General features: G+C 39.3%; 1 protein-coding gene across 1 annotated transcript; it reads right to left on the bottom strand.

The window, feature by feature from the left end:
• Positions 1-5,472: 5,472 nt before the first annotated feature.
• On the bottom strand, positions 5,473-19,516 carry STEAP2 (STEAP2 metalloreductase). Its single transcript, XM_027897339.1, has 5 exons — positions 19,366-19,516; positions 14,682-15,203; positions 12,484-13,011; positions 10,580-10,744; positions 5,473-6,307 (listed from the first exon to the last, which is right to left on the bottom strand). Exons 2-5 carry the CDS (start codon positions 15,171-15,173, stop codon positions 6,023-6,025), a joined length of 1,470 nt encoding a protein of 489 aa, XP_027753140.1. The 5' UTR covers positions 15,174-15,203; positions 19,366-19,516; the 3' UTR covers positions 5,473-6,022.
• Between the last annotated feature and the right edge of the window lie 8,302 nt (positions 19,517-27,818).

Here is a 27,818-nt window from a genome sequence, read left to right as displayed (position 1 = left end):
TTTCTCATATATATACACAAGTAGACACAGCTGGCAAACTTACTTGAGCCTAGCAGTCTCACCATGGTCAAACCTTTTGTTTGTTGAATGAAAAGTGGATTGAATATATGCTGATAGTACTGTAGTGTTCACTTGTGTGTTCTGAAAATATGGAGGATATCTTACAGTAGGATATGGAATATAGCTATCCAGTGTGTCTGTGTGAAAAATCTGTTATCCAGCTAGTGGAAAAAAAATAAATTCCCTCTTAGAATATTTTTAAGAACTCGCATTCAAGTTTTATCTCTCAAAGAAAATGTTCATCAGAGCACCCATGTATTAGAAAGAAACATAAGCTAAAAATTATTACACATAAGCCCAGAAGAAAAAGCAAAATACCTTACATTGATTTTTATTGATTTTTGTGTAAAACACAGTCTGTGGAAAAATAGATAAGAGCATTACTAATAATTTGTAATAGCCCTGTTCAGAGAAACAGCACAAACAGTCTGACAAACACAACTACAAAGAGAATATTACACATGGGAGACATATTATGCTCATTGTAAGACACTGTCAGCAAGGCATGAGAAACAATATATAATAATAGAGATCATTTTTCAAGTCAGTTCAATGTGTCAGTTATTTTAAAGGTTATAATCTAATTAATTAAAGCAGTATCATATAACAATACAATATCAGTACTGCAACATTACTCATTATATTGATAGAAGATACTACAGGAGGAACAGCCAAGAAATCAAAAGCTTGTGGATTAGGAGATGCACTGTCTGAAGAAGTTATGCATGTGCATCCACTACAACTACACATGAAAATATTATACTGAAAAAATATACCTAATTTTTATGCACCTGATATATATAACTTTGAGAAGAAAGCTGTTTCCTAACTATATTCATATCTGTGAAATTTATAGCCACTTGGGAACTCATTTCCTTATATTAATCAATAATTTCCTTTAGTGATAGTTGGGCAGCTAATACCGTATAGACACAAACATACAGACACACTATGTTATAGACAATTAACGCCAAATAAAAATATGAATGTATTTTCTCATGTTGGCACATCATATAGTTCAGAATGTTGGAACAGAAAGTTAAACGTGGCATCAATTCACAGTAACCATTACCACAATCGAGAGAACTTGCAAAACAATTACAAAATAATTAATCTCTAAATAATTCAGGAACATGGGCACTTAATTAACTTGTACATAGTTGCCACAGTTAACAGAATTGTAAGATAAAATTAAAGACACATGGAACTTATAATAGAACTCTACTTTAGACAATGTTAAGAAAGAATACCTTAATATTCATAGAATACAAATAACCTGTTGCTAGAGGTCTCCATTTTATAACATGATGTGTACAGTTTTGTATCACATATTAAGCGCTACGTTTTTAACTGTACAGTAATAAATAGAAATAAAGCTTATTTCATTACTTATTTTCCTTAGGCAGTTAAGCAACTTATATAAAGCTACACAAAAATTTTTTCTAGCTGGCTCTTCCAAAAAATACGTACTTATTCTCCAAGGTAACCAGGTTGTCTACATTAATTTAGTTGTTTATATTTAGGCAGTTGAGACTAAACTATTAGTTTCAGGTCTTTTTCCAATGAGAAGTCCTAAGGTGAGTTCTTCTATAGAGATCAATGTGTTTAGTCACATGAATAAAGATCCCTTATGTGACTAAACATAAACATGATACAATGTGTAGTAAATGCGTGACAGTCATTTCACCTTCAGACTTAACAATGTCTTAACAATGTTAAAGTGAATTGGTCCTTAAAGAACATTACAAAATATTAAATCACAAGTCAACATGTTATTCCAGTCAGAAGTAAATACGTGGCCTAACAGGAAACCATATATAATTTTCGTAGCACAAATATTTCACAAAATGTCTTCATATATTTGATCTAAAAATATTATCTATTTATTAATACTTAAATATTTCAACCTTTCAAGTAACATATAAAATTAAAACACATTTTTATTTTCTACACAAAGTTGGAAAAAAGGAATGACACATCATTATTCTCTCCAGACACCTTTGGCAGTTTAAAATTTAACAGTTTAAACATTCTCAAATAAATTTAACGAGGAAATAACTTTTTGCATAGGAAAGAGGGCCAATACATTTCTGTATATACTCTCAGTGGTTGCATTACAGTACAATGTATATGGACTTCGACAGTAATTTTCAATTAGAACCATATCTTAGTTCTGCAACATTATCAGTATTGCACCAAAATAATTAGATAAGTGTAGGGAACATTACTACACTACTACACATTCTACAGAAGTGTAAAGTTACTATAAAATAAGAGCAGCATATTTAATTTTGAATTGTAGTTAGATTTTTAACGGTAATAGTTTCTGCCCCAAATCTGTTCAGAGGTACAAAATTCTGCTCTCAGTTATATCATCCCATTCTGGTGATTTTGATCAGGTTTCATACACAGGAGTGGGGTAGAATATAGCATGGTATTTATCCCATTAAAATTCTCCAAGACTGTGTATATTCTAAGATTTTTAAAATTAACTTTCTTTAAAAGATCAAAGCACAATGCCTCATGTTTGTGTAGTTTTGCTCTGCAATATAGGAGTAGGAAATAGTTCAGGAACTCCAATCCTGCAAGCCTTTCAAGAAACAGACAGCTTTTGGTACTGGAATGTATTTATAGACGAAGTAAGTTAGAAATTGTAATTGTCACTTGTTCTTCATTTTTATGTGAAAATCTCATTTGTACTAGATTAGGCTCTCATCTGTCTTCAGCAATGATGGGTTTTTCACTTAATGTCTAGGATGTTTGATAAAATAGTGTTTTACTTGTGTATCACCAAAGTATCACTGAAATAGCTGCATATTGGAGGAGAAACAATAAAATAAGTACCCTGAAACAAACTGATTTGGTTTTGGAAAAAAATAAAGAATGCAAACATTCTTTATTTATTTGATATTTTTATTAAACTTTTTTTTTCTTTTTCTTTATTTTTCTGAAAAAAAAAAAAAAGGAACTTTCAAATTTCTAAAAAGGTTTAATGAATTTTTGGAGGACATACTTATGAAATACAGTAATCTAGAGGCAGCATCTATCTCAAATAACTCCTAAATTATTGATTCCCAAGAAGATGAGAGGTTATGCCAGGTAAAAAAAGCCACTGGACACATGCTTTCTTTTTGGAAGCATCTACCACTTGTCAGCTATTGGAGACAAGTCTCAAAGACCTTAGCCTGACCAATTATAGCTGTTATTATTATATTACTTTTCAAAAAATGGTGAAATAGCATTATTTTTTTCCTTTCAATTGATTCCATCCCCAAAGCTTATAAAGGAGGATAAATCTGAGATTTCCAACTACTTGAAATTGAAAATTTGTTAACTGAAAAAGGTATTAAATTTATGTTGACACATGTAACATATAGTTGATTTTTTTTCCAAAAAAAATGTTTTCACAAACCTCTATTTTCAAAAGGAATTTACTGACCTCTCATTTGATACAAAAGCTGTTTAAAGACATATACAAATGCTTTAATTCTGGAAAAAAAGAATGCAAATGATTTAGTTTTCATCTCTAGATTTGAACACACTTAAAATAAAGGAATATTCCACTGTCTCTCAATTTGCAGCAAGTATATAGAATATAACAGGCTTGATGTGCAAGTTTGGGTAATTGAGACACTCGAATGAAAAAAAAATTGTTGTAGATATTTTGAATTTGAAATTAAATTAGGAACAAACGACATGAACTCTTTAGCTTTAGGTTGCTGTAACTGGGGGCAGAGTTTAATTCTAGAATATTCTTTTTCTGTGCAGCTTTTGGTTTCTCTACAAGCAGAGATAATGAGATTACAGAACTAGTGATGTTTAAGGATAAATTCAAGCTTAAGTACTGTATATTTCTTATGTATGATATAGGTTATGACAAATTCTTCCAGAGTAATAAATAATAAGTGCTCATCTAAAAAAATCAGAGATTTTAAGCAGTGCAAATATAGATAAGAAAAATAGACTTACATACAAGTAAAGAAAATTAGGACTAAATACACATTCTGATTCACTGAAATAAAAGTTTTGCCAATTAAGCAGGAGTAGCCTGAAGGTATGAGTTGAACTTGGCTATTTTGTCAGAGAAGAATAATTACTACTGACAGCAGCAGTAATAAATAATTGAGAATGTTGTTTAGAATCCATCAGGAAATGCAAATGCCAAGTTTTAGAGATAAATTAATTTTTAAGTAAAAGAATAATAATTTTGTTTCTCAAAACTTCAGGCATATTCCAGTGACACTCATTGTAAAAGTTAGACCTTTATATAAAAATAGAAGATTGGATTTGCACAAAAAGATACTAAGAATTTAAGACACACGCTGGGAAATTCATATGTAATAACAAACTCCAGTGTAGACACATACAGAACATGAGTATTGTGATGCTTCCAACATATTGGAAGTTTCACAATGAAAATAAATATTTATTGTTGCTGAATTTGCAGCTTTTGTTTTTGTTTTAAAATATTTCCTGATATTTCAAACTCATTCAAAAATCAAAAACTAGTTACCTGCACACATCTTTCTAATTATTGTATAGCACGTTTTGAGTCTTCATTATATAATGCTTGTAAATAAAGAGATGCCAAAGGTCTAAAATACTATGTAATATTTTGAAAATAAATGACCCTACTAGTACAATACCATTTGCTTACAAGGTGTACAACCACACCATAATGGAAACTGGGTTTGCATATTCAAATCACAGAATGGTGTAAAACCACACAGAAACAAATAAACTGTACATGTGCAATACACTTGATCAAGTGCAAGGTGCTGCACTCGGGTTAGGACAACCCCTGGTATCCATACAGCCTGGGGGATGGAGGGATCAACAGCAGCCCTGCTGAGGACTTGGGGGTATTGATGGATGAGAGGCTGGACATGAGCTGGCAATGTGTGCTGACAGCCCAGAAAGCCAGTTGTATCCTGGGCTGCACAAAAAACAGCATGGCAAGGGAGGTGATTTCTCTCCCTTTATAGACACCACCTGCAAAGCTGCATCCAGCTCTGGGGTCCCTGGCATGGGAAGGACAAGGACCAACTGGAGCAAGTCCAAAGCAGGGCCACCAAGTTGCTTAGAGGGATGGCGCACCTCTCCTATGAGGAAAGGCTAAAGAATTGGGATTGTTCAGCCTGGAAAAGAAAGGGCTTAGGGGTGACCTTATAGTAGCCTTCCAGTACCTGAAGGGAGCCTTCAAGAAAGCTGGAGAGGGCAGTGGCATGTAGTGATAGGACAAGGGGAAATGGATTCAAACTGAACGAGAGTAGGTTTAGCTCATTTATTAGGAGGAAATGCCTCACTGTGAGGATGGTGAGGCACTGGAACAGGTTGCCCAGGGAGGCTGTGGATGCCCCATCCCTGGCAGTGTTCAAGGCCAAGTTGGAAGGGTCTCTGAGCAACCTGGTCTAATGGAAAGTGCCCCTGCCCATGGCAGGGAGGTTGGAACCTTTGATCTTTAAGGTCCCTTCCAACTCAAATTGTTCTGTGATTATATAATTCTGTGATCACTACAAATTAATTTGTTGCAAAACATGATTGTCCTAAATTATTTATTAGTCTATATTCTGAACTCAGTAACAGAAGTGTGGTTTTACTAAAAGAAATACTGCCCAGAAAATGTGGTATTAATCAACATCACTCTGACACACATGCTTTAAGTCAAAGAAGTATCTGAAAAGCATAGTTATAATAAAATACTGTTATGATGTAACTGCGGAAAAGAACATAAAAAAATTTTTGATTTCATAATAGTCTGCTCTCTGTAATTCAAAACAAAAATATTTTTGTAGTTATCAGAAGTATTAGTCGTCTAGTTATAAACTTCTCATAGTTTGGTAGTATCAGTTTCTACCATATGCCAAACAAGTGACTTTACTCCTACTTAACTAAACTCCTAAAAATACAAGTTTATGACAAAAAAAACACACCAGGTGTACAACAGTGTTAACAAAAATCATTACATTACAGTTATCCTTTCTGGGGAGAGATGTGGAACAGACCCACTTACTTCTTCTATAACATGGCTTTTCTCCCATCCTCTTCGAATTCTTCTCAGTTTTCTACTTACACATGGCAAAAGTAAAATGATCTTACCTAGAATTACAATGGAAGGCAGAACAAGGGCAAGAACAAAATTCGGTGGTGTATAAAATCTGTAATACTCTTCTTCAAAAGCTCTTTTCCATCCATAAATCAATACATGGAAAGTACTTATAAGCAGAGCAACGTATCCAAGTGTTGACTTTGAAAAAAGAGAAAACAGGAAAAAAAAAAGAGATATAATAGTACTTGGTCCTTCATCTGACAGCTCTAACGCATTATTTTAGCATTTATTAGACATCATGTTAAATTCTCTTACCTATTCACTCTATTAAATTAGCAATATGTGGTTATAAGTCCACATGTTTTGAAAATCACGGACTGAACTGAGCACTGATTTACAGTGTATCTCTGCTAACATGTACTCGCCTTTCAGTCAAAACTGAAATGATGTCTGCCCAAATCCTAAGTAATGGAAGTCAACTTCAGGATACGTATGCAAATAAGGAACAACTCCAGTGTAGTTACTGGAACAACATCCATTGTGATTGGAAATTAAGTTTCCTGTTTCTTAACTATGAGAATAGATCACTTCCAAGATGCCTTATTAGGGAACAATGCAATTCTGCTGGAAAGAATTTGGGCCTAACACTGCAGATTTTTATCACTCTGAGATGTGCAGCTTACTCTTCCTTACAGAGGCTTGCATCCACTTGCCTGACATTAGCACAAACAAAGCCTTACTTTTCTCCATCAGCTGTTGCCAACTGGTTAATGGGATTATCTGAACTGCAGGGCTTGGGCTTAACAGCACAAAACAGTGATGCAGTTTATCATAAACAGGCAGTGCTGGATGAAAGGTAAAGTAGAAGGTTCCCAGAGCACCCTGCAGAGGATCTCTTATCATGGAATCTAGGGCATGCCACAGAAGGGGGTGATAATAGGGGTCACTCACCATTTCTGTGAATCTGCCTTTTTAAGGGTCCTATAGTTGCAATGCTCTTAAGACTTGACAGTTATTAAATTGTCAAATTTCAGTTAAATACTTATGAACGTATTAACCTTAACTTTCCCAAACCACGATTAAAAAAAGACAGCTATGCTTTGACTTTTGGTGGTGATCAAATGAAGAAAAATTCTTTTTGGCCCAAACTGATGCAATGACTAACTTGGTTGGGAAACATTTGTAGAAAAGTATTGAAACTGAAAGAGTATTATGAAAGGTAAGTGGCTACCAGTAAATGGAGAGACAAAAAAAAAAAAAAATTACAGCCTATGGGTCTATAGTAGGTAGTAAAAGAAATAATTCTATCTACTTCAAGATTAAGCAGTTTCTAGGGAAAGGAGAATTTCTGAGCTAATTCTATTTGCAAAGATTCACAGATTTATATAATGGCATAAAAGGAAAATACTTTTGTTAATTTCTTGGAATTGGTACCATGTTCTTTGACTTGCCAATATTTATGCATCTTTTTTGCCAATGGTTTCTGGGCCTTGTTTTTAAGCTTTAGATATGCTGGACACCTTTTTATAACAAAAAAAAAAAAAAAAAAAGAAGAACGATTTGCTCCCAAAATATTCCATAGGAAACAGAACACTCAGAAAAACACTAGAGAACACATCCAGAAACAGAACACATTCAGAAACACTGGATATGCAAACGGCATCTGCAGTATCTGGACAGAAGCTCTGGTAAGAAGATTGGACAGCAAACAATACTATCAAATCTGATGCTTTAATATGTTATTGCAGATTTTTGCTGGTATGACTGTCCTGAATTCATACTTGTTATATCATCGCCAACAGGGAGAAGGGCACAAGTGAATCATATCCCTCATTTCTTCATCAGAATTACTGATGAGAACTATAACAATTCTTGTAAAAGAAACAGAAGGGAAATCTTATACAGTCATTTCCCTTTTTTTTTTTTTTTTTTTAAATTTTAGTGCTTATTTAAATTCAGTTTCCAAGCTTCAGTTTTGAGACATCTATATAAGTCTTTCTATCTAATGGCAGAATGGAAGCTAAGAAGAAGTACATCAGTATATTTTGAACTAACAATACAAGGACAAGAAAAACACATGATGCACCTTTATTAAGTTCTTTTTTTTGCCCTGTGGCACGCTTCTTTGAAGTGGTGGTAGGGTATGTGTTTGTGTGTACTGGACAATTTCAAAAATCTAAAAATCTAACAAAGACATTCCTATAGCAGCTTCTGTCAGCTACAGATGCTATGCTCTTCTACCAGGCCCCTCTAACCAGTGCCACCGGGCACTGGCAGGTAACTTCTTTATGAGCAGAGGACTTCTGAAAGCAGCAAGAAGAAATACTTTTTCTTCGCTAGTAAATTCACACTGGACAGAGAGTAGCAACATCAGTTGTAAATCTTGGGAACCCTCTGCCTAGGCTCTAGGACGGCTGCTGGGAAAAGGGGAAGATTATCTTTGGTTGCTTTGCTTCCTTATCTTCCATAATATTGTGTTTCCTGAAAGCTGAGTAAGAGCTTAGCACATTTCCTATGGACTCTCCAGCCTTGTAGCTTTTCTCTAGGTCTTCCCTGGTTTGTTTCTTTTTCTTCCTGATCAGTCTTTTAACCAATATGGGAGATTCCCAGCCAGGACTACTGACAAACTGGGCAAACTGGCATTGTTTGGGAAAAGAACCAACAAAAGTTAGAGGAGTGGAAAAGATGAAAGAGAAAAATCACTAAAATGTTACCAGAAAAATGTACATATAGAGACACAATAATCTGCTGTGGGGCAAATCTTTTTCAGGAATTTCTACCTTCATAATGGTCGAATAGTTCCAAGCAATTTACATTTACGAAACGTATTTTTAAAGTCTACATTTATGCAAGATATACTTTGGATTTCCCTAGTAACAGGATATTGTTAAAGTTATAAACCACCTCTAGCAACTCTGATTGGAATCTTACCCATAAACTTGCTAAATACTCAGGCCTCAATCTTCTTTACTCTAGGGAAGAAGTATCCTATTCCTTAGGCAGGGTAGCCCTTCCTCAAAGTGTATGCACAAGGGAAGTTTTAGGAATACTGTCTCCTAAAACCTTTAGGATTGTGCTAGCAGAGAAAAGGAGTGTCTACAAAAAGGTCAGCTTCCTATTACATAAATGGTCGAGTTGTGCTGATTTTTGCTAAAAAACATAAAGCTCAGTTTTCAAAGTGTACTCTGTCCACTGCCACTTCGAGTGATGGGTTTGACTTCAACTTTTAGATTGGAAAACAAAAGCAGCAGTTACATATGCTCAAATTATATATTTACAGTTTAACTTCCCTCAGAAGACTGAAGGTGCAGTGCAGCACTTCTTGCAGACCACATTCTCTGTTTCCTTGTATTTTATGTGACTGCTCAAGGACTGGTTTCAATAAATTCATTTTTCTGTTTGCAGTGTGTTGGTTTAAGCTGTTTATTTTGCCTGCTCTAGAAAAATATGAATTCTTTTGTATTTCTTGTCCATGTCTACCTTTGTTCCTTATCCAAATATGTTTAGAAGAAAAAAAGAAGAGTACTGAAGTGGCATTTAAGAAAACTTATGCGTTAGTTTATCAGCCCCAGCTTTCTTCCCTGCTGCTTTTCTCAGTAAGCTTCAGTGCCTGCAAAGTTTCACGCCAAGTTTCCATCATCTAGGATCTCCTACTGAGCAAACTCTTCATCACTGCCTTGTTTTGTGGCTCCTCTGTCTGAATGTTATGAGTGTTTCTCTCTGAATCATGATGAAGTGATCAGATCTTTGTTTGTACAGTAGCCAGCTCTCTCCTGCAGCAATTCCAACTTTTCTGCTGGTCTCCTGGCTCCTTCTAGGACTGACAAATATGGGCTTTTTATGCTGGTTAGGCCTGCCTACTGTAGATATTTATATGAGGAATGAAGGTAGCAGAAGGTGTGCCAGGGCCTGGAAAAGCCTCTGATTTTAATAAACTGTCTTCATGTTTTACTAATGGGTATTTTCAGCTAATGGAAATAATGCAGTTGAAAGCTGTGTCAAGTCCCACACAGTGGAAGGGAAGCAAAACTAAATCAATGACACCATGGCTGTCAGACAGCTGTGCAATAAAAATCCTGTAGGACAAAATAAGTCTTCAATTTTAACAATTGTGTGCATCTACATATAGTAGTATCTCATCAGTATCACTGACTTTAGCAAGTTTGTCTAAATTTATTTAATTTCAATTTAGCAAAAAATTTTAACAATGGAAAAGGAATAGATGAGTGATCATTTGGTCTTAGCTATGTTAGTTATTTAAGACCAACAAGTGTAAAATGTAAAGTCCTATTCCAATATTTATGAAATGCTTAATGTGCCTTCATGGTAATATATTTGCTATATGTTGTTTTTATTAAATTACCAGAGAGGGAAAAAAAAAAGCTCGTCACGTTGCAATTTGCTTTTGTTTGTGATCAAGATCACAATTCTTGTTAACAACAAGCCCCCATTATTCAAAAAGTAACACACCTGAATAAAACTGAACTCCCTCCAGTTTAAGGCACTGTTTACTGAAGGGATGGAAGTTACTGCCAGCAGAGAAAGCAATCCAAGACTCATTATTCCAAAGGAAATATACATTTCAATTCGCCACACTTCTTCCTCATTCCAAGAATTTTCAACATTTGCATGAACCTGATGAAAAAGAAAAAAGGAAGAACTTTATTCTACAGAATATTAAAAATACCAACAGAAGTTATCTTGCTGACGTAAAAGTCCGCAGTCACAGGGCAACTATAAAATGGGGTCAAATACTTCAGAGATTTCCTCATGTCTTGGAGAAAAACAACTATTTCCTTACTGCTGGTACTGGTTCTTGCTAGATTAAAAATACATTAAACAAGGAAATTTAGATGAGATGCTAAACAAAAATGTAACATTATAAGCTATTTACAACAATTCTGTTATAAGATCAGGTAATTCTTCACATTCCTATGCACAGTAGAAAAGGAGATGTATCCTTCAGACCCTGAAAAATTAAATTCTGTAACACAAATTGGATAAATCTGCAATTTGTTTTTAGTTTGTTATATCTGGAAATAGTTTAGCATAATTTCCCAATTTTGCTTTATCTCCCTAGTCCAAGCTAGTCTGTCTCCTTCATTACTGACATCAGATACACAGAATATTCTGAAGTGAAAGGGATCCAAAAGGATCATCAAGTCCAACTCTTAAATGAATGACTCATAGAGGGATTGAGCCCACAGTCTTGGTGTTATTAGCACCAGGCTCTAACCAGCTGAGCTAGTCTCAGGGTTCTCACTGGAGAGCTTTAGAAGGAAAAAGAAACAACTCAGGACCTTAACATTTAAGAAGCTTGGATATTAAATTATTTTCCACTTTCAGGAGGACACACTTTGAAAGAGGTTCACTAGCAATATTAGCAAGAGAGAGTTTTACAATATCATTAAAAGTAAGATAATTTCTTTTAAAGTATCAGTGGATCCTCTAGTATTACTAAGTGTAAACAACAATAGTTTCTTGCTGTCTTCCAAAGTTTTGCCCCTCCTGTCTTTCCCTGAAGCTCAATTTTTCATGCTAGCCCTTTCAGAGTTTGTGGACCCAATCTCTGTTAATTTGTTCCATTTGATTTTATTTCCTTTAAGTGTGCTTTCCTTTCTGTTCCATCACATCTCTCGTTTCCACAGATTTTATGTGCAGAATAGCAACGCTGTTTTTCTGGCAATGCTGCTTCTCTGCTACTTTAAGGTGACAATAAGCTGCCTCACTGACAGACAGGAGCATGAGACCCCCTTCTAAAGGATGACAGATTTGTCGGAGATTGTTTCAGGGTTATGCAAGACCAATTGTTTCTGGGAATTGTGAGTCAATCTCTATTGCCTGCAAGAGATGATGTTCACAGAATTTTAAACAAATAAAGTATTTTTACCACTGGTCCACAAGTGTTAAAAAGTATCAGCATTTTCTTTTCCTTTTTTTTTTTTTTTTAACATAGATGTATCTGTAATAATGATTACAGTATCTACCCTTATACTTTTCATACTTGTAAATGCACTTATACATACTTCGCTCGTGTTAAGTATACATAGAGAGGAACATATCTCAGAATTTTCCTGCTGTTGCTCTTATCCTGTCTATCCTACAGTCTCCTTGGGTATATTATCAGGACTTTCAGTAGGAGATGTCCTTGACTCCCCCTGCCACACAAATGTGACTGCAGTTTGACCCACAAGCTGAGCAAAATGCACAGATGTTTCTTTCAGTCTCCTTATTAGGCACCAGCTATGCATAAGATACATCACATTCTGTGCTGAAAACACTACAACAAATTAAGAAAACATATATATTGTATTCAGGAGCAATATACACACAGCAAAGGCATTTTTGGCTCACTGACCTGAAGACTGTCTTACCTGTTGATAGGCCATGTTGAGGAACAAGTACCGCTCCGATCTCCTCATGGGTAAGCACAGGCTGTACACCACGTGCACTGCTGCAAAGAAGAAACTCAGCAGTCCAAGCTGCTTCCGACACTGGAGCCAGTTGTCCAGCCAAGGTGGAAACCGCCGATACTTAGTGCCATAGTAAAGCTGGTAAGCAGCTGCAATAAGTCCTGATAAATACACTAGAGAAAGTAAAGTGATTGCAACAATTGGCAGAGTCTTGTTCACGATCTCAATGGGAATCTTGTAAAAGTCACTCTGCTGGTGTCTCATGTATGGATGGATTACATCTCTGATGAAGGAATAGATGAAGAAAAATGTTGCCAGGCTAATGGCAATCAGTACAGGCCCCTTCCACAGGGTGAACAGTCGCAGAGGCAAGTTTTCAATTTCCCTTGAAGATGACAATGCCCCCAAATCAATAGGAATAAAACGGAGCTTACGGGCAAGCTCGATAACTTGATGGCGAGCCTGAACATTGTTACTGCATATATAGACCTGTTGGGAAAGTCAAGGCAATTGTCTGTAGTCACAGAAAGAGACTCAAAGGTAAAAAATCCGCAACAAAACCCAAAAAACCTCACAGTCCTCCAGATCAAAACTAAGACACTACTGCTAAAAGTGTACACTGTTATCCCAGTTCGTATCACCATGATGGGAATGAAATCACATAAAAATCCAGCCAAAGTTCGAACATGCACACTGATTTAGCAAAAGAGTAAACAAAAAAAAAGATAAAGCAAATTGGCTTTATCTTGCTGTTACCAATGAGCTGACTGTGGGATGTCCTGCAATCTGCCCACTGAACCCCCCCATTCTGAAATGTCTACAGGACTGGACTGAACTTGAAACAGTGGCTAAAAGCATTTCAGAAAATCACAAATTGTCTCAAAAATACAGGAATCCTGAATGATGACCCTAAAACAGCTGTAGCACAAACAGAATGCAAAGCAGAGAACTATGTAATCTCTTGATATGTAACAATTTTAGCTTAATTTCACAATCCAGACTTACACAGATTCCAGCTTTGAATGTTTAACAGCAAAGACAAAAACTAGTAATGAGTTCTAAAGACCAGTTTATTACACAGTGGAAAAAAATGCACTGCTATGTACTTTAAGGTTCTTTTAAAATTTACAGTGGGCTATAGTTTGCCCAACACTATTTGCTGATCATCTGCATTAGACCAAACATGATCTGTTTTGACAGAATTGAATTACAGTGCAGTGCTATTCTGAAAAGGGATAAAATGAGTCTGGCAAGGTTATTTTTAAAATTATGGTAATTCTGTATTAATTGCATTCCACTTAAATCTACCTGAAGAGACAGAAAACTCAATTTAATCTCTCAAAGTAGTCCCATTACAGCAGTCATTTCTCATGTATTTTTCAGAGTCCAAAAAGCTGTGAAGGACTGGATTCCTACATAGGCTTAAATCCTTTGTATCACCTCAGCAAAGCACAAAAAACATAAAGATGCGTTTTCTATATGCAGGATGGATTTGGGGAACATACTGGGAAGGAATTTGAACGTGATGTTCTCAAGTAGTCCTATATCCAGTGAATCTTAGAAATATGTGTGCCTCCTTCTGTTTCCTCATATTTATGATTTTGAGGCAACTAAAAGCTACATAATTTCTTTCAATCCCTTTGTTGCTATTTGAAGCAAGTATTTTTAGAACAGCTGACTCCTAAGCCCTGGGATCAGGAGCTCAGATTTCTGTGCATCTTTTTCAATAGTTTACCCCAATACTGAAACTCAAATATACTGGGAAAGATTGTCTCTATCCTTGTATAAAGCATAAGGATAGACATGAACATATTTCCTACATAAAACATTAAGATCCAACTCCTCTCACCTGTCTGTAGTCATCTAAAGGTCATCTGTCTACTCTAAGTTGGTATCCACATTTCCCTTGCAATCTTTAAAGATAAACAGGCAACTCAGGGAAAAATTCAGACCACTTATTCTATATGTGTTACAATGGGATGAACTCGATTCTGAAAGTTTTATTTGCTACTAAAATATAGGCTAAAGGCCCAGCATTTTAGGTATGTTAAGCAAGGCAGAATGAATCCCCTGAGTTCTGGCTGCTTACACTCAGTTCCTGCCATTTGCATCTTACAAAAAAGTTAAATTTATAATATAATAAAAATAATAGCACTTACCTGTCTGCTGGCATCCTTTGGTCCTAACTGCAGTGACCAAGCTGAAATGACATTGAATCCTTTGACAATCAGGGAATCAGGAAAAAGTGATGCCAAATACTCTGCATTGGACTCTGGATATTGGTCTACTCTTGTATTATTGCTGACATCAATCAGAATTTTACCAACAAGTAAATGTTTGAGGTCCCACAAAGAGGTGTAATGTTCTCTGTGTATGGCTACAAAAATTATGTTTGTTTTTGCTACTGCATCTTCATGATGAGTGACATCAACCACGTGGGGAAAGAACTCAGCAGTATGTTTAGGGTTTCTGCTTCCTACGACCACATGGTACCCACATCTGATGAGTCTAATTGTCAATGACTTAGCGAAGTCTCCACTTCCAATGATGCCTATTGTGACCTTACTGGCATCCTTGATGCCATTAGCAACATTTGGTAGAAAAGTTTCATTGAGGTTCTTGGGACTCCCCATCATTGAGATTGATTCCATGTTTCCAAGACACAAAACCTAGAATGATTTCTTCAGGGAGAAAAAAAAAAAAAAGAGAAAAAAGAGAAAACAACAGAAGGAAAAATGCAACATCATACAATTATGAGGCATCAGAATCCATAAACACCTCTGGAAACAAAATCTTTGGTTCTAAGTTTCATATTATATTTTCTTCTTAATAAAGTATGTGCTCATCAATTTTCTTTTGCAATGTCTCTAATAGAAGGAGCAATAAGAAATATAAAACATTTAAAGCACTTCAATAATACAACTCCATTAGTAAATTATATTTCTTCCATCTTCTCCCATTCCCTACCTTCCACTACCCTGGAATGCTGGACCACAAGATAATTTTGTGCTCCTGAAACAGTCAACAGAAAAATGAGAAGAAACGTGTTAGGAAAACTGGATAATTATGGAAAATGCTAGAAGGTAGAGAGTGCTGGCCTGGGATTGGCACGAGGACAGTGAGTTCATGGAAGTTGAACTCCTTTAAAAGCTTATCAAGTTATTATTGTGATATCCTCTATTGGTCACAAAGGAAGGGATGCAAAAGTCTCAAAGCTACAAATGTCATGGCTACTACCATGACAGACATCCAGCTGTCAGCCTGGGAAATGGGCTGCCCACATGGATCCAGTGGCAAAGACAACAAGGGAAATTCATCAAGGCCTAGTCGTGAGATCACTAATGACATTTCTAGGTCAGATTGCTAGGCCTGGCCATGGATTAAATGTGGATGTAAGGGTAAAGGATTCAAGGCCATGAGTCACAAATATGCTTACAGCAATTTTCAACCAGGTAAGTAAGATAAGTCCTAGACATAAACACATAGGATGGCATTCCACAAAAAAACTAATAGCAGGAAGAGACAGATTTCATGCAATAATAAAAGGGAAGATAGTTTTAAGACTCAAATTCAGTGCAGTAAGGGATGCTTTGAAGAAGGACAGAGGATAAGGCTCACTGAAAAATAAAAGAAATACTACTATATGTTTGGAGAGAAGTGGTCACCGAACTGCAATAAAGCTGTAACAAAGACATTAAAAAAAAAACCCACCACGGAAGTCATCAGATGAAACCACAGTTATGATGTAAGTGGTTCTGCATTGTTGTGGTGGGTTGACTCTGGCTGAAAGCCAGGTGCCCAAAAAGCTGGTCTATCACTCCCCTCTTCAGCTGGGCAAGGGAGAGAATATGTAACAAAAGTGAGCTGAGGCAAGGGCAGGAAGAGATCACTCACCAGTTACTGTCACAGGCAAAACAGAGTCGACTTGGGGAAATTAACTGAATTTATTACCAATCAAAATTGGAGCAGGATAATGAGAAGTAAAACAAATCCCCCCCAAAAAACACCTTCCCCCCACCACTCCCTCCTTCCTGGGTTTAACTTTATTCCCAATTCTCTACCTCTTCCCCCAAAAGCAGTGCAGGGAGATGGGGAATGGAAGTTATGGTCAGTTTACCACATGCTGCTTCTACTGCTGCTTTCTCCTCAAGGAGAGGAGTTCTTCCCCTACACCAGCATGGGGTCCCTCCCACAGGAGAGTCTTCCATGTACTTCTCCAACTTGAGTCCTTCCCACAGGCTAGAGTTCTTCACAAACTGCTCCAGTGTGGGCCTCTTCCATGGACTGCAGTCCTTCAGGAACAAACTGCTCCAGCAGGGGTCCCTCACAGGGTCACAAGTCCTACCAGGAAACCTCCACAGGTCCTGCCAGAAGCCTGCTCCAGAGTGGGCTTCCCACAGCGTCACAGCCTTCCTTCGGGCATCCACTTGTACTGGTGTGGGGCTTCTCCCTTCTCTGCTCTACCATGAACCTCCTGGGGCTGCAAGGGACAGCCTGCTCCACCATGGGCTGCATGGGCTGCAGGGGAACATCTGCTCCAGCACTTAGAGCACCTCCTCCTTCTTTGGCCTTGGTTCCTACACTGTTGTTCCTCTCACATATTATCACTCCTCTCTTCCGTGGCCACAACTACCTTTTTCTTACCTATATTATCCCAGAGGTGCTACCACCATCGCTGGTGGGCTCAGCCCTGGCCACTGCAGGTCCCTCCCAGACCCAGCTGGCACTGCCCCATCTCACACAGGGTAAGATTCCAGCAGCTGCTCACAGAAGCCACCCCTATAGAACTCCACCCCTCTCCCGCTACCAAAGCTTTGCCAGGCCAACCCAATACAGTTTTAGAACAGGAATGAATTGTGAAAATGAAGGAGGCAGTGAGGGAAGGCAGGCTAACAAGCAGCAAAGAGAATCCACAAGGTTGCTGTCTTGGGAACAACCAAAAGCAGACCACAAGGGAAAGGAGGAACCAAATAAACCTCTTCCTGAGCCACCATCCAAGAGCTGATATGATGGTACCTAATTATCAGTGGGGTACTTTACCCAGCCATTAGCTAGGAATACAGCATGTGTGGTGAACAATCTCCCACAATTAAAAGTAGCTCTGTGTTTCAGAAATTGAAGGAAGCTACTAAAAGAATGGGTAATTTTCATTTCAGCTTTGACTAGAAGGGAAGAACTCATGAAACTGAACTGAGATGCTAAAGAAGGAAAGCAATATGTGAAACTGACCACAAAGTCAGTATACCAAGAAAAGATTCTAACAATGAACCTTTCTGGCAGAGGCAGACCTCATAGATTTTTATGTATGCACTGGAAAAGCCTTGACTTCTTTCTTACCATGTGACCTGGAATGTGTCTAACACATGACCAAAATATCAGTATTTCCTGCACCATGATGGAACGTAATGAGAATGGCTGTATTTTGATCAGATAAGAGATATAACTGGATATGACAGAACATGAATGCGTTCACCATGTGATTACAGAGGCCCACTTCAGCTCATGCCATGTGACATGAAGGTGCTACAAAACTTTGGGATTGAAAAGAAACAGCCAAGAGGAAATGTGCTACCAGTACCATTTAACCTGTTGCAGCCTACTTTGAGTTTTAGTCCAAAGGATCCTTAGGAGAGTGCACATATAGGAGTTGGACGTGATGAATTACTCTGGTGAGCTGAATTTGGCCCATTGGTGGAAGCTTCTCACTGCTTGTTCTAAGGAAAATACAATGTGAGTAACAGAACAGAACTAACAGACTTCATACAAAAACCTCAGAGAACAGGCTGACGTGACTTTAAGGCAAGTAATCCAAGAGATGGAAGAGAGCAGAGAGCTGGCAGTAACTTAAAGGGACTATATTAAATTCATAATAGCAATTCAGAAGAAAGAGTGTCTAAGACTGTTTTAAATAAAACAGGGGAGCCTTAATGATCTGAAAAATCACACCAAAAATAAATGAAAGGTTTGTGGCATGGCTAAGGAACTTGTATAAAGAGTTAAAGACACAGTGCTATCATGTGAGGGTAAAATCAGAACAATGGTACAGAAGTGAGTTGTAACTACTGAAGAACATAAATGGTAACAAGTTAAGGTTCCATATATACATTAAGAAAACAGAAGACAGAAGGCAAAGTTTATAACTTCAGAGGAAAAGGAACAAATGATAAGTGATACAAAGTAGGACAAAATGTTAAACGTCTTTATTTCAGCCCTCAACAGAAAAGTTAACTGTGAATGGCAGTTTAATGAAATTCCTTTTACAAGAAGACAGGTGAGGTCAAAGTCAAAAAAAATGAATAAATGCAAAAAAAATGAAAATGCAAAGAATAAAGTTAAAGATTTTAAAGTCAGCAGACACATATGAAACCAAGTCTTCATGCTTAAAATGCCAATCAAAGTGACATCTTGAAAACCCGACAGGACAAGACAGGAAGACTAGCACATTCCATTAAAAGAATGGAGGAGGAGGACTGAGGAAAGCGAATACTTGTTAGCCTAACTTCAGCCCTTGGACAGATTTTACATCAATATATTGAGCAATTTGTAATAGACGGGAAGCAGATGACAAGAAGTAGCTGAGGAGGTTGTTCAGGAACAGACTGCAACAAAAACAACCTTCTTTTACGAAATATATGCCTTGAGAGTTCTAAAAAATAACAAAAATTGCATAAATTTGACCTTTGCTGTTAGATAAGCCAAGAGACCACCACCACGATGCTGTGTCAGCCAGACGGTGACACTCGCGAAAGACTGCTCTTGGAAAAACAACTGCTGGAGGTGAAAACCGAGCGAGCGCAAGCCGGGCGGGCACCGGGCGTGTGACCCTGCCGGGCGGGCACTTACGGGGCGCGGGGCTGGCGGCAGGCCGGGGGCGGGCCGGCGCCCCCTCGGCGTGCTGGCGGAGCGGGGATCCAGCGCAGGGCAGCTCGGCGGGGCCCTGCTCCGGGCCGGCATCTCCAGCTGCAACGACAACACGCCGTGACACCGCCCGCCCGGCCCCTCCGCCCCCCGGGCACAGCCGGGGCAGCGCTGCCAGGCCCGCCCGCCGCGGGGCGGGGGCTGCCCGGCACCCTCGCGGCTGAGGGAGGCCGGGCCGCTCCGCTCCGCGGGGCCCCGGTACCGCCAGAACCTGCCCGGAGCCGGGGGCAGCCGTGGCGCAGCCACCGCCACGATGGGCGGCGGGGAAAGCCCCGGGCGGCTGGGCCGGGGAGCGCCCGGCGGGGATGGGGCCCGTCCCGCCCCGGCGCCTCTCACCTCCGCCCGCCCCGCAGGAGCTCCGCGCCGCCGCTCCTCCGCACTGTCCGGCCCCGCAGTGCCGGGCGGGCGGGGAGGCGGCGCTTCTCCTGCAGCCGCGGCCCGCCCCTGCGGCCGCTCCGCCACGGCGGGCGGGAGGCTGGGATGGAGCCGGGGGTCTTAGTGGGTGACAGGTTGACCCATGAGTCGGCAGTGTGCCCTTGCTGCCAGGAATGCCCACTGGTATCCCGGTGTGGTATCGGGAGGAGTGTGGCCAGCAGATTGAGGGAGGTGATCCTCCCCCTCAACTTGGCTTTAGTGAGGCCGCATATGGAGTGCTGTGTCCCGTTTTGGGCTCCTCAATACAGGAAAGACGAGCTACTGGAGAAGGTCCCGCGGCTAGGCACAAAGAAGGTTAGGGGTCTGGAATTTCTCTCTTATGAGGAGAGAGTGCAGGAGCTGGGCCTGTTTAGTCTGGAGAAGAGAAGACTGAGAGGGGATCTCATTAATGCATACAAATATCTCAAAGGCGAGTGCCAGAGGATGGTGTCAGACTCCTTTCAGTGGTGCCCAGTGATAGGACGAGGAGCAATGCTCATAAATTAAAACACACAAAGTTTCACCTCAACACAAGGAAGTGATAGAGCGCTGGAACGGCTGCCCAGGGAGGTCATGGAGTCTTCCTCTCCTGAGACATTCAAACCCCCAAAGGTTGGACTTGATGATCTCGGAGGTCTCTTCCAACTCAGTTAATTCTATGATTCTATGTGTTCCTGTGTCACCTGCTCTAGGTGACTCTGCCTTGGCAGAGAGGTTGGACTAGATGATCCCCAGAGGTCCCTTGCAACCCTAACAATTCTGTGTTTCTGTGATTCTGTGACAGTGTCGGTGGTCAGTGTCACATGGGGAGAAGGGCGTGGGTGGCCTCGCAGTGCCCTCAGCCCCAGTCATCATGACTACTCCAGCCCCAACCCCTATGGCCTGCACAACATCCCCAGCACAGGCAGAGCCAGACCTGGGTCCCACTGACACAGTGCAGGTACCTGGCTGGTCTCCAGGAGAGCTCATGGCCCTGAGGGCATAACGCACCTCCCAGACCCTGCCCTGCCTCGGCTGCCCTGGCCCAGGTGGTTCTTCAGCAGGAACCCACCACCAGCCTCCTTTCCTTATCCTCTCCTGGCAGAAGGGTGCTGCTGCAAGCAGTGCCAGCTGCAGGGCTGCAGGTGAGGGATCAAACCATCCTATGTCACAGAATGGCTGGGTTGGAAGGAACCCATTGAGCATGAACTGATTGTTCAGATCTCCTTCCAACCTGACTGTTTCCAACACCTCTCTGGGCAACCTCTCCCTGCTTTTCACCACCCTTCTCATTTCTGAGGGGGTGTTAGGTGTCCCTGTGGCCCAGAGCACCTTTCTGGGTGTGAGGAGTGTTTCACTGTGTGACCACTGTTCTCTGTGCGGGTGGGAGTTGTGCTCTAATTGCAGTGTTATGCAAAATAAGAAATACAGGATTCAGCCACATAAAAGCAAAGCTATCCTCAAGATCTGAATTCCACATTATTTGCCAAGGAAACTTGCAGCTGAAGACAAATGGAGCTTTTTTTCTGAAAAAGCACAGCTTCTTATTGTAATATTTTCTGATCAACCAAATAAATTCTATCTTTTGTTAAGAAATGTTGTACATGTGACAATGCACAGCCCTCAACCCTTTGTATTTATTGCAATAAAACTGACCAACCTACGTGAAGATGTGTCTTTCATGTTGCAGCGAAAAAATTGACACATGCACAGATGATTGAAAAGAAGCCATATGATCACACTGAAACACTGAGCCTAATTCTTTTCATCCTTTGTGTGTGCATACTGACTTGTTTGTATAGTGCATTAAGTGAATGAACCATATAATCAATTTAAACATTTGTTTCAATATATAGTCATGATAACCATGCTGTAGAATTTGAAAAGAGGGCTGAGACACTTTCCTGTTGTAGTTCAAAAGCCATTCTTACCCCTTCCCAATTATTAAATAAGTAATTTTCTTGACATTGAAAACATATATTTTCAGATTATTTTTTTTATTTGGTAAACAGGAGCACAGAAATTCTGTTGCCTAGTTTTCCAAACTGCATTTTCAGCTCCAAGACACTGAGGACTGAGTTGATACCCCACAGAAGTAAACAAAAAGGTGACTCCGTTGACAGACTACTCAGAAAGGAATTGGCCTTTTCCATGGTGAGAACCATGTCAGCTCTTCAGTTTCTTGCTCTAATATTCTCCTTTGCTCTGCTATCGATTCAAAGGTTGTCATCCTAGGCTTGTTTTTCAGTAGCCAGTACAGCTACAACAGTACGAGCTCAAAAATTTTTAGTCCAACCAACAAACGTATCAAAAGAAAAAGGTATCATTTTTCTTTCCTGCATTATTTGTGGCTGATACGCTACCTTATGTGACTCTTGTTACCAGAAGGTTATTTACATGAAAATGGACATATTTAGTCATGAGACTAACTCATGCACCTCAAAATGACGATGCATCATACACAATCAGAGTAGTCACAATCTTATAATTCTTAATTTATTTGAATTAAAGCCTTAATAAGAGGGCTGTAAACCTGAATGTTTGTCATTGCTTTCCTGCAGGATTTTTTTTACATTATTACTGCAGCATAAAGTCTCGAACAGAAGACTCCTATCGTTAGGAGACGATACATTAGATCTGTGTTTATTTTTTAACAAGGAGGGGGCTTTTTTCTTACACAGGTAGTATATGGTTAATGATCCTTGATTTGTTACTTGTTTCTTGTAAAGCTGTTTGGCTTGTGAGCTCTCATGAGCTGCGTTTTCTTGGGAAAGCGTCACAGGTTCTGCCTTCCAGCCTGCACTATGTAGGGTGTGCCAGTTCTGACTCTGGCCCTTCGTTCCTAACCCACTTGGGTTCCCACGGGTGTCATTCAGTGTCATTTGTCACCTACATTGTTAATTTCTTCTACAGTTGTTTCTCCTTTCCTGTGTGAAAATCTACCCAGCTTTAGCCTTTGGAACAGTGGTAAATGAGGGAACTTTTGAGTCATGGTCATTTATTTACCAGCCTGTTGAACAGATACCACTAACTTGGTTTCTAGTACATTCAGAAATTAAAATCAAGGCAGTTTCATGGACTTAACTTGTTCCTATGCTTTCCTTGCACCTTTTTGAGGTTTTGCAGTTTGAAAATTCTTGTTTGAATTTGAGATTAAAACAACTACAACCTTCCTTCCATTACTGTGTAACTGATCTATTCAAGCAGGAAAAGCATAGATGGCCCTGTTTTGCATGAAGATTAGCATGAGAGCAATGGGTATATAAATACCGTTTGTATACTTAAGCTCACAGCAAAATTGGACCATGTCTCTTTAGTGAGAGGATGAAATTGGATAGTTACAGGTATCTCAAATTATATTCAAAGATCTAAGATCTGCATAATTCTCAGATACCCTGTTAAATGAGTATCTTAAACTATCTGTTAGAAAAGGGGATTATTTTTTTTTAGCAGGTGTTTTTCTTTTTTATCAAAGTCTAGGGTAGTAGTATTATTTCTTTCTTTACGGGATGGAACATAACAAAGGCATTTCCAACTGGCAAATGGAACAGATATTCTGGTTCTTCCTCTTGGCAATGGGAAAGCAAAGCCCGGGGGATTTCCCCATGGCAAGAGAGTGAAAACAAACACAAAATAATTTTGCTTCCTATCAGGGCAACAAACCCCAATACAATAGTTTTTGGCATACTACCCTCAACAAAGCTAATTTCGTAACTTAGCAGAAAAATACAGTGTTTCCCAGCCAGGAACATTCAGACCATCTAATTTTTTCTTATGGCAGCCTGCAATTAATCTAAAAATAAAATTTATACCTCTTACCCATTCTTTATAAGGACAAAATGGATCTGCAGAGATCTGATGTAATTGTTTACTTGAAAAAAAATTTTTTTATTAAATAAAGATACCATTAAAAAACCCTCACCACCCTAACTATTAATTAAACAAAAACCAAAAATAAATGGTGAATACCTCAACTAAAATCTCTTCTTTCTCTCTTCAGATTTCATCAGTTTGTGATGTCCCCTTTTCACTAGCTCTCCGGGTATCACTACCTTTTCAGACCTTGTAGGATCTAAATTTCAGTAGCCAAAAGCAAGGAAAGAAGCATGAACTGAAGCAGATGAACAAAAACACTTAGATATTCTTTTGAGAAGAAGAAAAGAGGAGTGGGGAGGAGAAGACTGGAGAGAATAGAAGAAAATGTAACAAAGAAAAAGGAAAGGAAAAAGAATAGAGAAAAAAAAGAAAGAATGAAGAAAAGAGAAGAAAAACCCTTATAAAGCATATTTAATAAGCTGTAGTTGAGAAATACTGGCAAGTCATGGGAAAGAACACAAAACATCTCCATCTTCACAAGAGAAAATACAAAGTAAGGGCAATTAATCCAAAGTAGATGATTGCCCCACACTCTATTCTACACCTCCCTGCAAAAAAAAAAAAAAAAAAGGAAAAAAAAAGAAAATAAATTCCAGTAGAAAAACAGTGAGGATTGTTTCTGATTTTATGATTAACCAGATAAATTTTATTCACCAGAAAAAGGCTGAAGGAAGGAAACCTTTCCTAGCTTTCTCTGACTATGGTTTTCCATAACTATTGTTGATGCTAAGTTGAGGGCTTTCAGCACCTTTGTTCTTGGCTTCATGTGAAGCACAAAATCACGTATGACCTTTCCACTTCTCTCTGAAACAACATTTGCTTTGTGGAGTAAGAATTAGAAGATTAGAAATTTTCTTCTTGGTTTGTGTCTGCTCATCTTAGAAGGCATCTATTAAGTGAGACAGTAGATTCTAAAAGGATGATCTTGTGCATGCAATAATTGTTGGACTCAAAGCAAGGGGAAAATTAGATTATTTTTATAATGTAAACAATTGCGTCCATGAATATTGCAAAACTGAAAAACCCATTCAAAAGACAATAATACTTGCCTGAATACTAAAGTAGCTGAGAGTAGCATAGACTGGATTGTGGTTTGACCACCATTTGACAGCCTAGGACTAGTTTTACTGGTAGGATTTTAGTTCTTTGAATTCAAATTTTCATCACAAAGCTGCAGACCACAGATTTTTCCTGAGAGCAGAAGTGAAATAAAAATTATTTAAGATCACAGAATCACAGAATAGATAAGGCTGGAAGGGATCACAGTAGGTAATCTGGTCCAACCTCCCTGCTCAGGCAGGGTTATCCTAGGGCACATTGCACAGAATTGCATCCAGACGGTTCTCAAATATCTCCACTGAGGGAGGCTCCACAACATCTCTGGACAATCTGTTCCAGTGCATGGTCACCCACACAATAGAGAAGTTCTTCCTCATATTCAGGTTGTGATGGTTTTGGTCTAGGCCTTCCTGGTGACAAGTTTGTAACCAAGGAAGTGGCCAAGTACCCAGTATTCCATACGATTTTTACGTAAACCAGAGTATAAATAAGTTGGAGATTAGAGACCTCGCTCTCTTCTCTTCCAGCAAGGTTTAGGAACAGTAGGTCCCTGCGTTAGTCTCGCTTATCTAAGACTGAGGCCTGCAGAGTCCACTGTCCTGCCACGTGGAGGTTTAGAAAGTGCTGGCCGTGCCTGCCAATCCTGCTGTTCTAAGGGACGTGGTGAGATCTGTTTTGTTAGTTCTTAGTATAGTTCTTGAGTTTGATCTAGTATACCTGTTCGGTGTCCCTTTTGTTCCCTTTCATCCCTTTTTTGCCTTTCCCTATCCCTTTGGGGGTGGATCCCCTTTTACTGTGTATATGGCATCTTAACTGTACATGACTGTAATTTACGTAAATATAGATATATTTTTATATAAGCAGCTTGACTTTAGGTTCTTTAATTTTTATAGTTTTTTTCTTTACCCTAAGGGAAGAAGGGAGGGGGGAAGGGAGCTGCTATCGTAACTTTCGGACATTTGGCAGGTAGCCAAGTCCAAACCGTCATAAGGTGCAACTTCCTGTGCATCACTTTCTGCCTGTTGCCTCTTTTCCTATTTCTCAGCACCACTGAGAAGAGCCTGGTCCCATCCCAGTGCTGGACACAGCACTTCAAGTGCCACTTCAGCCTGCTGTCAATACTTTTCCTAATGCATCCCAGGATCCCACTGGCCTCCTTGGCCACAAGGGCACACTGCTGATGCATGAACAGCTTGTCCACCAGGACCCCCAGCTCCTTGTCTGCAAAGCTGCTTTCCAGCAGGCTGGGCCACAGCAAGTACTGCACTGTGTAGTATTTATCATCATGGTGGTGAAAATGTAGAAATATGTCACTTAACGTGTAAAATATTTATAATCTCCTTATTACATGTACCTTGTCATTATTAGATTAGGTCTTCAGTTAGTTGATTCTGAACATTTTGTTTCACTGAATGGGATCATGCCAGCTGAGTAAAATATTCCCTGGCAAACAAAAATGAAAACATGATAATTCAACAGCAACTCAGCACAGTGAGAGGAAAATCTCTATCTTTACAGAGCAATTAAATGCTAATTCTGTTCCCAGTCTGTGAAGATTTATGTAGTTAATTCCACAGCTATGAACTGAGACCAGTGAGTTGCTACAGAGCTTGAGAGTTAAGCAGTTTTTTCAATACGAAGGCAATAGTCTTTTCTTTAGGATTTAAGTTGTCATTCCCAACATATTTGTTTTCCAGCCATAAAACTTGGAGGAGTGTGTTAGTCTGAGAGATTTCCTCTTGAGGTAAGGGATCATAAGAAACACCATACTTGGTCAGACCGCTAGGCTGTCTAACTGTACGTGTTCAAGAGCAGCAAAACAAAATGCTGTTCAAGGAGAGTGTGAAAGCCTGGCCACTGTATTTTTTACTTTCCTCCTAAATCCATATTTACCCTAGTGATATCATAGCGTACATGCCTGCAAAGCCCTTTGGTGTTGTTTTGGAGGCTGTTGTTTCTGGGTTTGTCTAACCTCCTTTTGAACTTGCTGATGCTGTTTGCCTCCACAGCCCTTCGTGGCAGCAAACTCCAGAATTTGTGTGTCCACTGCAGAAGGATGCACTTTCTTAATCAGTTGTAAACTGATCTCCTTCTAGTTCCATTGAATCCTCTCTATTCCCGACAATGTGGATTTGGTGAATAACAATTCTGTATTTATCTTGGACACTTTCCTCAGTATTTTGTAAACCTTGATTTTGTCACCTTCCACCTTCTCTCCTCTCATTTGAAGAGCTTCTACTTTTTTAGTCTCTTCCTGTAAAGCAGCTGCTCCATACCCTGATCATGTGAGAAGCTCTTCTCTGTGTTGTTGGGTTAAATGATCAAAAGCTAATCACGGCAAACACAAAGGTCTAAGGAGGGTCAGAGGAGCAGTAACAAGCAAAGGAATCCCAGCAAGCTAATCAATGAAAAGGAAACAAAATTGCCTACTGCGAAGACCATCCAAGGGGAATGCCCAGATCATTGTCCCTGGGGCAAAATGCAGCAAGGCGATCAAGGCAAGAAACTGTTTCCCCTGAAAGGAAATGTGAATTGAAAGGGTGTTTTTCTAAAGGCATGTGGAACTTTATACAGTACACAAGGAGAAAAGAATTGTCTGAAAAATATTATTTAAGAATGTGCAAGACTTACTGTGGGATGCTTAGAGAACGGATCAAAGATGGGGGAAGGGAGGGATCAGGGTGGATCAGATTGAAATATGAAAACAGAGGGAAGGGGGCATTAAAAGGGTCAGTCAATACATAATACCCCTCTTCCAACTCTCAAACTTTCTGTAGGCTCACAGTTTCCCCCTACTTCATTCACCCACTCACCCTCACCTCATTCTAGGATCTAAGTGTATCTCATTCCCATTTACCCAATGTACTTCGTTTTTCTCTTCCTTGCCACTGGCATTCACTATCACCTTATTCTTTTAGCATGTTGGTGTCAGAAAGGTGTAAGAACTCAATTATATGGAAGTTTTCAGAGAGGTGCTTAGAAATAAGCTTTGCACAGCTTCATAGTCCTAACCTGCGTCTGCCCCAGAATACCCTATTGTCTGTCATTAA

This window comes from Empidonax traillii, unplaced genomic scaffold (assembly GCF_003031625.1).
Source record: "Empidonax traillii isolate 1590-97213 ecotype Southwest subspecies unplaced genomic scaffold, ASM303162v1 scaffold536:size430271, whole genome shotgun sequence".
NCBI lineage: Eukaryota > Metazoa > Chordata > Aves > Passeriformes > Tyrannidae > Empidonax > Empidonax traillii.
This window is presented reverse-complemented; position numbering and strand designations above follow the sequence as displayed.

What these genes read in the sequence shown, in the direction of transcription:
- STEAP2 (XM_027897339.1), bottom strand. Translation starts at nt 15,173, where the DNA reads ATGGAATCAATCTCAATGATGGGGAGTCCCAAGAACCTCAATGAAACT. An exon ending in CAAAGGATGCCAGCAGACAG is followed by an intron (nt 13,012 to 14,681) that starts GTAAGTGCTATT and finishes CTTTCCCAACAG; the next exon opens with GTCTATATATGCAGTAACAA. An exon ending in GGGAGTTCAGTTTTATTCAG is followed by an intron (nt 6,308 to 10,579) that starts GTGTGTTACTTT and finishes CTTTTTTCAAAG; the next exon opens with TCAACACTTGGATACGTTGC.